Source organism: Chenopodium quinoa, unplaced genomic scaffold (assembly GCF_001683475.1).
Source record: "Chenopodium quinoa cultivar QQ74 unplaced genomic scaffold, ASM168347v1, whole genome shotgun sequence".
NCBI lineage: Eukaryota > Viridiplantae > Streptophyta > Magnoliopsida > Caryophyllales > Amaranthaceae > Chenopodium > Chenopodium quinoa.
The window spans coordinates 1,425,616-1,443,733 of record NW_018742770.1 but is presented as its reverse complement, the minus strand read 5'-3'; the positions used below and the strand labels follow the sequence as shown (position 1 = coordinate 1,443,733).

General features: G+C 38.7%; 1 protein-coding gene across 1 annotated transcript; it reads right to left on the bottom strand.

The window, feature by feature from the left end:
• Positions 1-4,652: 4,652 nt before the first annotated feature.
• Positions 4,653-14,021, bottom strand: LOC110724600. Its single transcript, XM_021904011.1, has 8 exons — positions 13,878-14,021; positions 13,152-13,775; positions 8,990-9,096; positions 8,830-8,906; positions 6,526-6,583; positions 6,284-6,374; positions 6,137-6,199; positions 4,653-5,386 (listed from the first exon to the last, which is right to left on the bottom strand). The coding sequence occupies exons 1-8, from the start codon at positions 13,947-13,949 to the stop codon at positions 4,775-4,777; spliced, it is 1,704 nt and encodes a 567-aa protein (XP_021759703.1). The 5' UTR covers positions 13,950-14,021; the 3' UTR covers positions 4,653-4,774.
• Positions 14,022-18,118: the final 4,097 nt, after the last annotated feature.

Below are 18,118 nucleotides of genomic sequence, written 5' to 3'. Positions count from 1 at the left end.
AACCCTTTATCGGAAGAATACACTTGTTGGAAGGACACCATTCCTTTCAATGCGGCCCCTTAACACCTCCAAGATCCTCTTCTGTGATAACAATCTCTGGGAATGAACTCTTGGCGGTCCGTTCTTGGTGAACGGAATTAACATCCAGCCGCCTGATATTGTCTTTGTTTCCCCTAATAGTGGGACCGCCTCCGGAGAAGCCGCCTGCTATAGTGTAGACGACTGCGTCATCAGTCTCAGAACTGTCGGCTGGCTGATGATTCTTCCTGGCCGACAGCTTGTTCTTTGGGGGAGTATTGCCCTTGGACTTCTTGACATAGGAGTCAAGGTCGCCTTTTTCAGCTAGGCGGTCCAGGTAGCGCATGAGGCTTATACATTCATTGGTTTCATGGCCAATGTCTTCATGAAAATGACAGAATTTATCCTGGTTCCGATTGCTTGCAGAACCCTTCATGGGGGCCGGCTTCTCGATTGAGATCCGGCTCTTGATTTCTTTGAGGATAGTTTGGCTACCCTTGTTGAACGCATACTTGGGAGAGTATGGTTTGAACTCTTTCTTCTTTTTCCAGGCCGGCTGTTGAGAGGAGTCGGCCGCCCAGACTTCTTTTCTCTTTTTCTCATCTTTATTTGCCGACTGCTTTGGTCGACTTTCTTTTTTGTCAGACCTCCTTCCGTCCGACTGCTTTCCAGTATTACAGAGATCATTCGCCTGTATGTAGGCTTCAGCTTCAATCAGTGCTTCTTGGAGAGTCGCAACCCTCTTTCGGACCAAGTCGAACTTGAAGGTCGACCCATCCTTAAGACCTCTGAAGAAATCAGTGTAGGCTACCTCATCCGGCAGCCCTTGTATTTGAATCCTCATCAGGTTAAATCGCCTGATGTAGGAACGGAGTCCCTCCTTCTCACCCTGCTGAATGGTCCCTAAATCAAGGGTCGTCTTCTTTGCAGGAATGTTCATAGCAAAATTGGAGGTGAACAAGTAGGCAAGCGTCCTGAAATTATTCACACAACCAGTCGGCAGGTTGTCAAACCATTGTTGTGCGATTCCTTTGAGAGTTGCTGGGAAACACTTGCACCAAGTGGGATCATCCAACCCTTGGAGGTACATTAGGTTGGTGAACGCCATTAAATGATCTTCAGGGTTAGTAGTGCCATCGTTGGCGCATACTAACACATTCTTAACTTTGGCTGGCTGGGCGGCCTCTGTAATTTCCTTGGAGAAGGCGGACGGCTGTTCTCCAAGTCTTAGCAACCGTAGTTGCCAGTCCAAAGGTTGGGCGTTTTTTGCCGCCTGTCCTCCAAACAAAGGAGGCTGCAAAAAGTATTGTTGTTGTGGTACGTATGGCATGTTTGGTACCGACTGATCTTTATGAAATCCAGACCGAAGGGAGGTACCGCCTGTCTGACTCTTATAATTTGATTGAGTATACCTCATGGAGGTATTGTGCAGACTATCTTGAAAATCTGAAGTAGAGGCCGACTCTGACAGTCGGTCATTCTTCTTCTGCTCTAGCAATAGCCGAGCATCTGAGTATGTTTTCTTTTACCCATCCGCTTGTACATGACGAATGGGCTTTCTCTTCCCTGGTGAGGGGAAGCGGTACTTTGTTAAGTCAATCACAGGCGGCTCCCACTTCCTAGATTTAGGGTGAGGAGTCGCCTCTCGACCCTATACAGGTTTCCTTCTTCCAGACTGAGAAGGTTTTCTAGCCGACTGCTCCCTGGAGGGAACAAGCGTCTTCTTATTAATCAACTCTTAGATCTCTCCCTTGAATCCCCTCATGAAAGTCATGAGTTCATTCCTTGTAATGGGAGCGAATCCTTCAGCCTCCTGTTGTTGCTCAGGCGGTTGGTCGGCTGGATTGCTGGGTCCAGCTTGGTAATCTACCCGTTCTTTCCTTTCGGTGTGACGAGTGCGTCGGGCCCTTAGGGTCTCGTCTGAGGCCGTGTGTGCTTCAACCTCGACCTCATTCTCAGTATCTTGGTCTGAGTAGACTTGAGGGTTGTCCACTGGACGCCTCTCTTCTGGATTCGGTACAGACTTTGATGCCATCTCGAAAGTACTCTCCCCACAGACGGCGCCAAAATGTTTTGGGGTTTTCTGATGTCCTACGGGAGAGTTACAATTCCGGGACTGGAACCGTGCGCCTGTACCTGCAAAACAACAGAGACTCCGGGTGATGGGAGCTCCGCCTCCGACGGTCAAGTTAGTACTTGTTTTAAGAGTAATAAATGCGGAAAAAAGGTAAAGGTTTTCTCTAGGTGAGAGTAATTAATTTGCTTAATCCCCCTTAACGAGGATTAATTAGAGTATTTATAACCTTGGGAAATGTGCCAAAACACTAGGTTTAGGTTAACCTAGGGCTGACTGGGCTTCCCTTGGCAATTGCGCCTAGGTGGCCTGCTTGGCATATGAAGGCCACGTGGCGAGGCACAACTGGTCCATGGTGGACAGATCAACGCTTGACACGTGGCAGGCTCCTATTGGCCCATGTGGCGAACACATGGCAGAACCTGATTGGTCCACTTGTCAGATGGTGATTGGTAGGGAAAAATCCCCTAATCACTTCCTACCGGATGCACCACTCCTCCCCCAAAACCAACTAAGGGGTGAGGCGCCTGCTGCATGCTGGTGGGCTTGTACTTGAGCTTTGTCAAGCACTGATAGCTGATTAGGTCAGACGAGCTCCCGGTATCTATTAAGATCCGGCCAACCCTCTGGTTGGCAACCTTGCATTCGATGACGATGGGGTCATCGTGAGGCCGTCTGACCTTGCCCCGGTCCTTTTTAGAAATAAGGACCTCAGGAAAGGTGTCTTTCGACGCCTGGCCCTCATCCAATGAGTTGACCAGCTTCCTAATATTGTCTTTTGTACCCCGGATGGTTGGGCCTCCACCGGCAAAACCGCCTGCTATTGTGAAGACTGTCTCTTCATCCGTCTCGGAGTTAGCAGGGCCGGGTTTTGCCGTCTGCCCCTTGTTTATTTTGGGGTTGCCTTTGGGCTTTGGCAAGTAAGACTTAAGAGCTCCCTCGTCAGCTAAACGATCTAACAGCCGCCTGAGGCTGTAGCAGCCACTAGTGTCATGGCCAACATCCTCATGGTATTGGCAGTACTTGCTCTTATCCCGACTGCTGGCGGGGCTTTTCATGGCGACCGGTTTTTGGAGGGACAACCGGTCTTTGATTTCCATGAGAATTGAGGAGCAGTCTTTTGTGAACTCGTACTTGGGGACGTACGGTTCAGATTTTCTTCTTGCCTTCTGGGCCAGCTGACCAGACCGGTCTGCCGCCTAGATTCCTTTTCTCTTGTCTTCCTTTTTTGCCGGCTGCTGTGGCCGGTTGTCTCTTCTGTCAGATTTCTTGAAATCTGACGGTTGCTTTACAGCACAAAGCTCCGTCGCCTGTTCGTTTCTCGTGACGGGAGCAGATCCTGCTGCTGCTTGGGCTTCCCCAACCTGCATACCGGTCATGTTGTTGGGAGCAGCTTGATTCTCACCTCGTTCCTTCATTTCTTTGGAACGGGTGCGTTTTGTTCTAAAGGACCCGTCTGGGGCCACATAGGTGTTGATTTCATAGTCGTCACTACTTTCATGGTCCGTCTGGACCTCAGGCTCGGCCATGGGCCGTTTGTCCAGATTTGATGGAACAGTATCATAAGTCATCTTAGAAGTACCCTCCCCACAGACGGCGCCAATGTTTCGGGGTTTTTTGATGTGTCCTGTGGGAGAGTTACGATTCCAAGACTGAGCTGCCGGTGCCTGTACCTGCAAGATCACGAAGACTCCGGTTGGTAGGAGCTTCGCCTCCGACGATCAAATTAGTATACGTACAGGAGGAAAGAATACGGAATAGGTAAAATTCTTCTCGCTGATTGGGAGAATTCCACAATTAATATTGCTCGATAATAGTGTTTGTATTTATGAATGCCCCATTAATGAGGTTTGCCCCACTATTTATAGTGGGGCAGACAAGTCTCCCATGGAGGGTACCAAGGACACGTGTCAACAGGGGATTGGAGCCCTGTTGACTAATGGTGATGCGCCACGTGTCTAGGGTAATTTTTACCCTAAACAACATTCATTTACTAATGAAACAAATTCGGTATTACATACATATTAAGGTGCTACTCAAAAATCAGTCTAACCTCTCTCGACTTTCTAGTGAATAATTTGATCGTCTGGAGAGAAATATTCTAATCCTTGGGATATTCTCTGTTTTCTTGGCACTCTCAATGTTTGTGTCATTATACATGTCGTATTCAAGGGACACCTAGAGCCTCTAAAACACAAACCATGTTTTTTTTATACATGGAGACTAATACATGTTCTTTGTGTTTAAACTACATATTCTTTGTTTTTTGGGGTTCAGTTCTTTCGTTTCAAGCCTTACATTTTTACAGGTTCGTGTTCTTTTGTATTAGGCCTTGTAATTGTGTTTATTCATGTTGTTTGAATTTTGCCCTTACGGATGCATCTGGGTGCATAAACCAATAATTGGTAATGCCCTTTACTTCTCTTGGTTCATTTTCCTTGTGTTTCTCATTACAAATTCATAATTACAATCCCAAATCATTATGTGACGCTTTGTTGTTGCTGCTATTAAATGATCATACAAGCTTCAAGTTATAATTAAAATAAATACTTATCTATTTCACTATGAATATTAGCTTGGGTCAACGAAACACAATTACAAAAAACTTAATTGAGATTGTCAATTGTGGTCAGGAGTACAAAAAATACACATAATATACAATGTCACAAAACAAAAATACTCCTAGTCTGTGATTTCTCCCTCTTCTTGAGGGTCAACAACATCATTTTCACCATCTTTCCCATCACAAGTATCTTGGTCCTCGTCATTGCTGAGCTCTCCCTCGAGAATGGAAGACTCATCTTCAATCGCATTGCTCTCTACTCCAATTTCCTTGACAATAACCTTAGGGAAATTAAGAGGTTTCTCAGGCCAGTCCTTGAAGAAAGAGTTGATGACCATAAAACGAAAAGCCTGCAGTAGACAGCTCTGATCTTTCTTTATATCAGTGCTCAAAAGCTTTTGCAGAAGTGTAGGTTCCTTGACACTCAAATGAGCCTTTGGTGCATTATCATTCTCCAACCTTTGCCTTTTTGCAAATCGATCATACTTCTTGAATGAACCATCATCTTCTGTGCCCCTCTTTGTAGTAAACCGATCTTTGCTGTCATAATTTCGCCCTTTATCAAATCTATTCTGGAATCGCCCATTATTTTGGAAGCGGCCCTTGTTCAATGGCCTGCTAGATTTATCCCTGCCATGAGCCTGGTGCTCCGGATCCAACAGATAGTGGGATGGAATTTCTGGAACTTCAAAACCCAACTCAACTTGCTTTGCCAATACATCCTTTAGTTGCTGCATTTGCCAAACAAAGAAAATGAGAAATCAAACTGCATGTAAATGGTAACAGTGACCAGATTTGAAAATATGTTCAATATCGCCTACATGGAGGTCATAATAACATCCTGACCCCAAGCAAAGATAACTAATATCAAATGAATATGTACAGGAAGCTTGTCAGTATAATGCAGTTGATTTGAAACCTCCAAATACGTGCAAAGTTTTCATGGTAGACCCTAGAATAGAACAACCCAAATCTGGCACAAACAGACAAATACTCAAAACTTTAAATTGCAGATTGCAAACACAGCACAATTCAAGCATTGTTAACCTCCTTTTTTATCACTCAGATGTGAGTCCAAGTTGATATGAATCCAGTCTATTATAGTTATGCTCTCATGTTATAATTTGTGAGGACCTTCCTCCAAATAATTAAAACTACATCGCACAAGAGGTTAAAATCCCCTCTTTGCAAATATGAGCCAATTCCAGATTTCCAGCATTTCGATGATCGACATTTTTTTTTTCTTTTCTTCAAATTGACGGGAACAAGGGTAGAGACATTTTATATGTTTATGAAAAACATATATCTTAAAGAATATCTATAATTCACACTTCGTATTTGTCATCAAGGAATAATCCTTGAGATAGTAACTATTGAATGACATTTTTGCACCACACCATACCCAACACATATCCTTGAGAAAATAATAGAAGCAAACCCTATAAAAGTTGTCAATTTATAAATAAAAAGGAAAACCATACTTGACGTCGTAACTTAGCATCTTCATCTGCAGCATCAGCATTTGCTTGCTTTTGTGCCAGCTTCTGCAAATAACATAACCAACCCTTGAGGAAATGAAATAAAGCTAATCAACAGAAAGCATTCAAATCTGGGCACTGTAATCCAACCTTTTCCACATTGCCTTTTGAAGGAAAATTTTTCTTGCGTTCTTCACGCCATTGCTGAATTTCTTTCTCAGTGTAGAACACAGAGAGTGACCTATAGTTAAAATAGAAGGAAATACCGCAGATACGACACTGTCAGAAACAGAAGACTGAGTGAATCTACACAGTTCTAACTACAGTGGTACAGAGTAGATTGATTTTTCATTGTTATATAATACGAAGTATACAATTGTATAACCAAGTACCTTCTCTTTCCACCTTGAGATCGGTTTGCAGAATCATCAGAACCAACATTTTTAACGCCTGCTTGCAGAAGAAATGAAGAAATTCATTTCATAAAACAGATCCATACATTCACAGATTTACACCAAAGAAAATCTAACAATTAAACAAAACTGTTTACCAAGGCATGCATGTATTGGCATGCAGAATGGTGCCATAAGAAAGAACAATTAAGACCAGATAAGAACTAAAAGCATGGAAAGATGATTGTATTTCGCATTTTTGTGAGGAAATAATATAGATGACAGCAGTTTTAAGATCCTATAATTCATACCATCGTTGCTGAAGGGAGGGTAGCCAATGGCATCACATACATGATAAATTCTAGTCACTTACTGCTAGACTGCTAGCCATTCATTATTAGTTATGCAAACATACAAGTTCATGAGTTGCAGATGGAAGAGATTCAGAAGCTGCTATTGAAGTAAGGCCAAGCAAGGAAAAAAATCAAGGGTATGGTTGATCAAAAAGAAGAAAAGACTTATTAAAGAGAAGACACAGCAAAAGCAATTTTACTACACATGCAGTAGGGTACCATTACACTCCGTTCAGATATGTAACTTTGACTTCTTTATTAAGCTTACATGAACATTTCAGACACTCACATTATGACATGAGTATGAAAACCTAATCTGACACCTTGATTTTTAACCTGGCATGCCAAGGTTCTTAATTTACATGCCTATGCCTATGCCTGTGCCTGAGTAACACAGGTAGGTTGTGGATAAGAGGCATAGAAGCATTGGTTAAGTAGATCAAGCATACATGATTTACTGCAGCAAGTGGAAGATAAGATTCCATGGCAGCATAGGTGTCTCAGACTTACACTACTTATGGCATCTCCAAACAGCACTTCTTAAGCTTTCTAGGCCTTCAGGGGAGATCCTAATTATAGCTTGTCTGGCCTTGTCTTCTCTTTTCCTTGAGCTTAGTTTGTTAAACACTCTACCTTATTCCACTATCATAATCTTTTTAGGTTTCCTTGTTATTTCTATTCACCAATGCTTATTACCTTAGGCACCTTACTACAAAAACTGCTTATTTAGGTTGAATACTGCCTTAGCTTTTCTACTTCAGGCCATTCAAAAAACTATATCTAATTATACAACATTTGAGCTTCTAAGCTGCATAATCTCACCTACTGTGGATCCTACTTTACAAGAGCACAATATATTGATGTTGTTGCTACTGCTGCTGCACTTTCTGTACTAGTTTTTAAAACATTTGGCTTCATTGGTCCTATATCATCAGCTCAACTTTAATTTAATATCTATAAATACATAAAGCTAGGTTTATATGTTTTAGATATAAGCTATGGGAATAAAATTATGCCAGATGACTAGGACTTCAGATATCACCATATTATTCATTAACTGATTAAATCTAACATACATATGCAATGTGCCAGAAATTAACAAAACTCTCTACTTCTTGAGCTAGCAAGTTCTTATAAAGATGACATTACCAACTAGAGGTGTCAATTCGGATGATCGGATCGGGTCTGATGAGGTCGGGTCGGGTCAATTTTTAAAGTTGAGTTATGCTGAATTATTATGTCCATGCGAGTCCAAATCTGAATCGGATATTTTTCGGGTCGGTTTTGGATCGGGTGTGGTTGTGACACCTCTACCAACAACAGATCAGTTTCCAAAAAGAATATTTTACAGATATGCTAAGATTTTATGAAGTATACACAGGCTATATATAGGATTTCATTATGTGCTATTACACGCTCTGAAAACTTTATTTTATTCATTGACTTAATTCTGCTACATTCCATAACATATCAACCAAAAAATAAAGCAATAGAAATAAGGCTTACACCAGTTTGACAGTTGAAGAATCTTTCAATTATCAAGTAGCAACTCAAAGACAATTATTCATGTGAAATTATGAAATCAGTCTGGGGCATCCTTTTGCAACATAATTAATATAGGCTCTGATATCAACAACTATATTAGTATGATAGACGATGATTAATTATTTCTTTTTTAAGCAAGAGAGCTACAGCTCCACAAGGAGCTTCAGCCGGCTTCAGGTAGAAACGCCTAAGGACCTAACACTTCCAGATGTTATGTCGCAGCAAAATGTGTTTCCATGTGAGAGAAAGGGTTCAATTTCAAAAGGCTGGTCAATCCAGCCAAACTAGCACACTAGCTGATGGTTTTACAAGCAAACATGGTTTTACCCTCTGTAATACAATGACTATTGAATTTAGCACAGGAAAGACACCGCATAACTTCGTCAACAAGAATAAGTTAAAATACCTTTTCCTTCATTCATCTTAGGAAACTTAAGTTTTCCTTTTGGATTAGGCATCTGGCGATCTTGAGACTTTTGATTTCTGCAGTAAGAATTCAAAGTTAGAGACAAAAATTAGAGTAATTATTTTGCAAAAAAAAAGATAGCATAATAAACACAGTATACCTCCAGTTAGATGCTTCTCTATTAGGGTTCACAAAACTCTTATTTTGATGAGGATTTGAGTTTGGAATATGCATTCCATGCCTTCCTTGTTTTTGACCATGATTACCCTGCATAATTATCAGATAAATCAGTCCAGTGTCTAGTACTCTAGTCAAGATGCAAAACCAACATAGCATGATCAATATGCATATATCATGCTGAGTGGGAAAAGAGCTGGTAGTCTTTGATAAATACTCTTCTAAGCTACTACAGAACTATATCAAGTACCTTGCAGATGCAAGACAGTCATGAGTGAAGATGTATGCACTTCCCCAAAGAAAACAGAAAGAATATGCAATTGATCCAACAATACATATGCAAGTAATGCAACATAATCAGAGAAATAGTGAAAGGAGAAGATAGAAGAGAATTCAGGGAAAACTGAATAGTTGATACTCCCTCTATTTCTAATTGTTGTTCTACCTTCCATTTATGTTTGTTTTAAATTGCAGTTTGCTTGTTTCTAAGCTACTACAGAACTATATCAAGTACCTTGCAGATGCAAGACAGTCATGAGTGAAGATGTATGCACTTCCCCAAAGAAAACAGAAAGAATATGCAATTGATCCAACAATACATATGCAAGTAATGCAACATAATCAGAGAAATAGTGAAAGGAGAAGATAGAAGAGAATTCAGGGAAAACTGAATAGTTGATACTCCCTCTATTTCTAATTGTTGTTCTACCTTCCATTTATGTTTGTTTTAAATTGCAGTTTGCTTGTTCCTTGTTAAAATCTTTCCTTTAAATCCAGTATTTTTAATTTTTATCCATTTTATTCCCATATACCCCATCAATTGGGTCCAACGTACCTCCATTAACTCTTCCTATCCACTATTTAAGTTATTATTTACCCAAATACCCCACTTTACTAAATGCGTCCACTTTTCCTTAGTTTCTTCCCATATGTCAATAAGAACAAATATAGTAATGGAGTAGTAATTTGATGCACTTAAATCATTAAATCTCACAGTTTTTGGCTTATTTTATCTTCATTTGAATCTTCTCTACATATAGCCTTCTGAATTCCTTTGTATCTCTCCCTTTTAACAACTCTTTGTCTTCTTCCCCAAACTAATTCTAACAGACTAATATTGCAATACCAATAGTGTCCTACCCCCTCAGGTTAGTGCACTATACTATTACAACATACTTCAAACATGTGGAGACAAACAACCATTTGCACAAACACATCCGTAAAAGTGGCTTCTTATACTATTGTTCAAATGAAGAAAATTATATCGGTCACTCATCTAAAGGCTGAAAGCCATAGTAGGGACATTTAACAAGCCTTATTGGAAAAGCCAGAGGTGTTACTCTTCAGGAAAGTCAATTCCTTAAAGTGGAGTCAATAGCACTCTAGAATGCAATCAAGCTAGGAAAATTGAAGTGACGACAAATGTAGGGTATGACCAAATACCACTTAATCTAACAAAATCTTGAAATATGCAGATGGTTCCATACATACCATAATGGTTTTCATTCATTTCTAGAGAGTAAAAGAGGGAGAAAGCACCAAAAATTCAATCTGCCACAAAAAATAAATAAATTAAATTAAAATAAAATAATGATAATATAGAATTATTATTTGAAAACAAAACTCTCCAAGTTGTAGCCTGGAACTTTCAGACAAAGATCAGCTAAATTTCTCCAATTCTGATGATGTGGAGATTTAGGACAAGAACTAGTGAGGATCCAATTTTTCGAAGATTGGTGCAGTAGGAAGGCCATGGAATGGAATGGTGGTGGTGATGAGGTAGAAGAACATGAGGCTTTGGTGTTGGGATGATTATGCATAATAAATGCTGATTCCTTCGCACATATGAAGTAAGAAGATAAGGTTAGAAAAAGTAAGGGAGGAAGAGAAAAAGTATGAAGGGTGGTGGCGATTTTATTAATTTCTTAAACCAATAATCCACAATGAAATTCAGAATTTGTTTCTCTAATTTAACCAAGCAGAATGGAATGATATGGAACCTAGGAGGTCAAAAGAATAAGAATAAACATGATTGGTTACGAGTTTGACAAAACTCCTTTCAATGACTTGTTAACACTCAAGAATATGAGAGCTAGACAGCTAGTAACTACTTGGTTTGCTTTAAAATTACACCCTTTTTGTTTTTAACTAGACACCCTAGCTTGTATTGTTTATGCAACGTGCCTTCACAAGCTCATTCCCCATGTATAGAAATCTTTAGGAAAAAGATACAAATTCTCTACTCAAGCCCTGCCAGGCTGCCAGTACAACCTTTAAACAAACTTTATCAAGCTCGTGAATAAGACTATGGAGTAGAAAGAGTATATTCTAATTCACAATGGAAAAAGATAGAGATATAACATATCAAAAATATGCTAGGGTGTAGTACGAGGTAAAGATACTTAAGTTCTCCTTTTTCATTTCTTTTTGCCAGGATAATACATAAGCCAGTTAAAATCAAAATTGTTTTTTGAAGAAAATATTTCTATCGTTCCTTCCTCCCCACTCCCCCTAGTCATTTCCAGTAAAGCAAATTCCTTAAATGCAGGCGAGTAAAGCTAGGAAAAGGTTCCAATCATCAGAGTCAAAATTTTGTGGAATCAAGAGCATCCTTGATGAAGAATGCTCCCGTGCAAGCATAACCTCTGTGTGCAACCGAGTAACTGACAAATCCAGCACCACGTTCGTTCAATAACGTATTCGCTTCATAATGCAAGGTAATCTAACTGCAAGAATTTATCTATAGAATTTTGCACTGGTTCATAAAGCCTAGTACATACAGGCCTAGGTTGCTCCCATTTAACTTTGCAAATAACTATTAGGGAGAGTCTAGGTGATGAAAGAACGAAGGCTAACGGTGTGTTTGGATAAGGAAATGGGAAAGAAAAGAAGGGGAGGGAGGTGAAGGGGAGGGAAGAGAAAGGGAGGTGAGGGAAGAAAGATGAGTTTTCCTTCAAAATCTCTCTATTGTTGGAGAGATCAATTTCTTACAATTTAATCCCTCCATTTCTCCCCCCTCCAATTCCCTTCTTTCCTCATTTGTTATCCAAATGAAGATAATTCATCCCTCCATTTCTCTTATCTTCCTTTCCCTCCATTTCCTTCAATCCAAACATAGTGCAAATACGAGTATAAAAAATTCTTTTGTCTCCAAAGTCCAAAGACTCCGATTATAGAGAATACCAACATCAAGAGTGTTCCAAAATTCCTTTCCCTTTGGTCTCCAAAATTAAGGGCTCCAAACTTATTAACCTCTAAAACCTTTAAGACCAATCTCACATGAACACTACAAAGAACTTCATCTACATCATCTATCGTCCTTTCAATATGATATTCTAGTATGAAACTTGATCAATTTCATGATAAATTCCTACAAACCAAACATCTGGAAAGAATACAACATAGAACGCCTTCATATAAATGCCTTTTGTTTTTCTTTCCTTACATTTAAGATGGGAGACAAGGAAACTGAGACTTCAAGCTGAAGCTCAAAGATAGATAGCTTTCCTTAGGAAACTCCACACTCTCAAAGTCTCACACTTTGTTTGGATATCAAATAAGGAAGGATAGGAAGGGGAAGGGAAGGGAAAAGAAAGGGAGGGGGAGGTTAGCTCTATTTTCCCTCCAAATCTCTCCAATTTTGGAGAGATTATGCTTCTTAAAGAGAGAGGGAAAATGGATCCCTCCCTCTCCTTTCTCTTCCATCCCCCAATCCTTTACCCAAACAAGAGAGTTTGTCCCCCTCCCCTTCCCTTCCTTTCTTTTCCTTCCATCTCCTTCTATCTAAACACAGCGTCAAGGAATTCAAGAGGGAAACAAGTTAGGCAAAGTGAAGTGAATAACTTCCACCCTCCCTTTTCCAATCATATGAAGTCTTGGAATTTGGAAAATCTATAAGAATATATATCAATTTATAACTGAGGATATATTTCTCTAACATAGAGGAATATCATAGCTTTAATAAAGTAATACCAAGTTTACAAAATTTAAACAAAAAAGTAATAGCAAAATCACCCATAAGCAGCATTAATCTTATTTGGTTATAACTTATAAGCCATCATGAAGAAGCTATATTAACAAAGAAAGCAACAGCATAAACACTTTAAGGGAATTCAAACGACCATGTTCACAAATCACAATCATACCTGAAAATTTGGGGACTGACCATGCGGATGAGATGAAACAGCGGGATTTGAAGGCGGAACAGAAACATTCTGCAGCTGCGGAGGAGCTACAGGCAGCTGTTGACTGAAACCTGCCTGCTGTAAACCACCATTAGGATGGCCAAAACCAAGCTGTGGATTAGGGTTACCGAGAAAACCAGCATTCTGCGAATTCATGGCCTGAGCAACTTGGTTAGCACAACCTAATAACTGAGTCAATGCATTAACTTGAGAAGGATTCAACATTGGCATATTCCCAAGTTGATTCATACTTTGTAATTGATTTTGCCACCCAAACTGCCCATTATTCCCAAACAATTGATTCAGGTTTCCTTGACCCAAATTGCTCAATTGCCCATTTCCCGGAAACCCGAAAACATTCAAATTCTGCCCAAAACTATTTGGTGAAAACCCAGAATTAGATTGAATTTGTTGAGCTGAGTTACCCATATGACCATTGAAATTGGGAACATTCATAAAACCAAGGGGAATTTGAGCATTACCATTACCCAAATTCGGGTTATAGTTAGCATTATTGTTAACAAAACCCATTTGCGATTGCATTTGCATTAAATTAGGCAACAAATTACTCGTATTTCCAACAACCTGCAAGATTAAATACAAACAAAAACTAGAAACAATCAATCAAACAATTCATGGATTTCGTCGAAAAGTCGAAACAGGGGACGAATTTGTAGGGCAAGTTACCTGTTGAGGTGCAGAAGTACCAGGAGCTGAAGAAGTAAGCTGGTTAGAGGCATGGTGAACAAAAGGGCGCATTTTTTTTTTTTTTGTTGTTGTTAAAGAAGATGATGAAATAAGTTTTGAAGAAGGGTTTTGGGGTTTAAGAGGAGAACGTTGGGTGTAGGGTTTTAGAGCACAAAAAGATTAAGAGGTACCCCTTTTTTTTTTTTTTTTTGTCATTCTTACTAATATCATCGAATTTTCATTTATTTTTCTCTTTAGTAAAGGGTGAAATAAGATTTTATCAATGATAATCAATAATTTATTAAACCCAGTCAATGATGACATGAGTTAAGTTATTTTTAATCCAAATGACCACGAACAGACAAAAATACCCCTATTTATTTTCCTCCCCAACCAATTGTGTCTAATCAAGCTTTAAGGATTTGTTTGAACTTCCATCACTATTTTCACAAACTCAGTTGATGAACTGAGACCAAAATTGAGAAGAACATCAACAATTGAAAATTGCGAGCTTTGATTTTTCTTAGTGGAGAGTGAGTAGTTTAGTGTATTATTCTACAATTTGGGTAATTTTACTGGGTTTGTTAGTTGAATTTTGGGGGATTTTTCATGAAGAATTATTGCGGTTTTTTTGTTGATTTCGCTCATAAATTCTTACATTGAGCATCAAAGATCGAATCTTTCATCAATTTCTAGAGAAATCGGCAATATTAATTTTGATACAAGTAAGGTATGTGTTCTTTTTTGCATTCTAGCGTGTTATGCTCTGTTTTTTGCATTCTAGGGTTAGATTCTTATATGTGATGTGCTTGTTGGGTTGTTTGTGTGATTGTTGGTTTGTTTATGTAATTGCTGCAGAATGGATGATAAAATAGTGTTGCAATTACAGTATAGGGTTAAAGATGTTACCATTACAATTGATGATATTGATAAGGCTAATATGATAAACCTAGTTGTTGAATATTGGGAAAAGGCAAAGGAATGAATATAGAAACACCCCAAAATCCTACTTTTAAGTATGTTTATAAAATGCAGCATGTTGAACTAAAGAGTGATGCTGATTTAATAATGAAAATATTTGCTAATTTATCTAGGAAGAAGGATATATATATATATATATATATATAAATATATATATATATATATATATATATATATATATATATATATATATATATATATATATATGGATTGGGGATGGGTTGAAGGACATTGGGGGGGTGGTAGCTGCTAGGTCATTAATGTTAGGTAAACAACCTATTGTTAATGAAGTTGAGAGTAGTAGGAGACATAAACTCACACCTAAAACGAAGAAAAGTCCAGAAGTTGAAGCTCAGGTTGTCAGTTGGGAAGAATTTGAGAGACATGTTCAGGCCATTAGTAGAATTGAAACCCCAGATAATGTTCTTGAAATTGAGATCATTGTACCCCAAACACACTGACGTGGAAGCAACATATGCAGATATTGTAGCTGAGGGAGAGTTAACATGAAGAGGGAGAGGTAGAGGTGAAAGGAATGGTGTCCTTCCAACAAGTGAATTATTTTGATAGAGGGTTCTGATTTATTAGAAACCTAGTTCTTCAGTGAGGTCAAGTGATCGGAATGCCTAGGTGGAGGCCGCTTCTGATCAGTAATATTAATGTGGTTTAGCCGATTTAGAGCTTGAATGTTATGATTTGTGAATGTGAGTTGTGGCCGGATATTTGACTATTTGAGCCCTATTATAGATTTATAGTATTATTTCTGTTTAATTGATAATAGTTGTCCAACCTACGCGGTATCTAGCAGGTTAGTGCTTGACCTCCATAAGCATTGTTCCACTAGTATCCTTTCTGTATTTTAATCTGGAACCATAATGATGATAAAGATAAGGACTTTAGAGTTTAAAGATAATTAAGGGGTAGGATAAAGATCAGGACTTTAGAGTTTAAAGTACCAAATTCCATTATTCAAGCAAAATTTGTTATAATTTAAATGTATGATGCCTTTATTGATTATTTATAGGTAGTTGTTAGATCTATGATTTGTATAATCAAATTAACCTTCTTATTAGCTATTGAAAATGGTGATTTTGTTGTTCTGGGTTTTTGAAATTTAGTGGGGAATTGCTAATTCGGAGATTTGGAGATGAAGGGTGGACTAAAATTGAGGTTAATGGGCGTTCTTTTGATGATATTGTTAGTTTTAATAACCTTGAGAGAACCCTTCTTTATGCGGTGGATGGACGATGATGGGACAACCTATTAATCAAATCCTGTATCCGCCACTGTCCGCCACCACCACCTCACGCCGTCCTCTTCTCCTCTGCCTTCTCCTTCCCCTTCGTACCAGCCATACTTCCCTTCTCCAGCTCACACAACTCAACTCCCTCGACCTCTTCGACAACACCGAACAACCCAGCTCATCCTCCTCCTCTCCTTCTCCCTCTCCCTCTTCGTCTGTCTTCTCTTGTCTGGCAACCACCGAAGCCGCAGCTTCTCTTCGTTTCTCCTGCTCCTTCGTCCTTTCGTGTGTTTGTGTTGTGTTGAAGACACAACTTCTTCCTCCTTTCCTTCCTCAATTAAAGGTACCTAAAACTATTTTCAATTAATTAATTTCCAGCATAAACTAGATACATGTACTATCTATGGATATGTATATCTGTAATTGCTAAGTTAAGTATATTGGTTGTATAATTTGTTAATTTCAGTGACTTGGAATAATTAATTGAAGGTGTTCTACTTGAAATTTTCGACTGATTTTTGGAGTATGAGCTATTTGTATGGCTTATTCTGTTGTGTAAATTTTTCAGAATTTTTAGAGCACTTTCAAAATTCCGACATTTCTGTGTGACTTGCTATCTTTGGACGCTCGTACTGAATTGGTTATGTATTGGATGGACTGTTTTTTACATGGATGGATAGAAGACATTGCAGGGAGTCCATGGCACTTTTCGGATCGGGATTTGGACGCCCGAGGCCCCGGGAAATCGTCCCGGAAGTTGACTAGTTCAACTGATTTCTGACGACGAATTTGAACATTTTCCGACGAATTTCCGGCAACTTAAAATTGAAATAAAATGACAATTGGACTTCAAATTTGCAATTCAATTATCCTATGACTTAATTAGAACTAATTAGACTTAGAAATACTCATGGACATAAATTTGAAGGACTCAATTTCTTTTAAATTCTAAGTATGAACGATAAGTTAATCAATTGAGTAATAATAAGTCTAAGTTAGAATAACTTAAGGTAATAACTTTCCTCTAAAAAAAAATGTTGAACTTAAGGTAAGAGGTAATAACTTAAGGTAATAACTTAAGGAAGTTAATATTTTGTTTCTTCTTTGGTGTTAGTTGAAACAATCGTTGTGAAATGTTGATTGCTGTCTTCTTGTTGTTGTTGTTGCCGCTTTATTGTTGTTGGTGTTCTTGATGTTGTTATTGTTGTTGGTGTTGTTGATGCTGCTGTTGTTGTTGGTGTTATTGTAGGATACAAGTTGTGGTTGCTGCTGTTTTTGGTATTTTTGCTGTTGTTGTCGTTTTTGTTTTTATTTTTGTTGCTATTGGTGTTATTGTTGTTGATGTTGTAGCTACTGTTATTAATGTTGTTGTTGATATTGTAACATTTTCAAGTGTTTTACTTTTGAACTTTGGATGTATTTAAGTGGCTACTTAGCTGGATGTAATAATTGTTTAACTTGGAGTATCTTTAGATTTTACTTAGACTGTTTGAACAACAAACATGGGACAACAAGTCTTTTGTGCTACCGAAGTGCCAACTTGAACTTAAGCAAATATCAAACTCTTTATAAACGGGTTAAGCGGATCAGGTTGACCCGTTTATCAACCTGTTTGCAAAATAAATGGGTTGAGCAGATCAGGTTGACCCGTTTATAGCAAGATTTTTAATAAATAGGTTGAACATGTCGGGTTTGGGTCGATCTCAGGGTTCATATTTTTGAACCTGTTTATAGGTTATGGTTTGGGGTTTTCAACCCGTTTAAGTATGACCCGAATCAAAATCGAACCCGAACTCAACTTGATTGTCGGCTCTACTTTATCCTCGATTTTATTTCTACATTGTTTATTTTCGATTTGTTTTGTTTAATTGTTCCTGAAGATTTTAGATTTTATTGAATAATATTTAATTAAATTGATTTTTATGTATATTTTGGTTTTTGTAGTGCCGATCCTTTTTTTTAGTGCTTCGACCCAAAACGAAAGCTTCCAGGCAAGCTCGTTCTGATCTTGGACGAA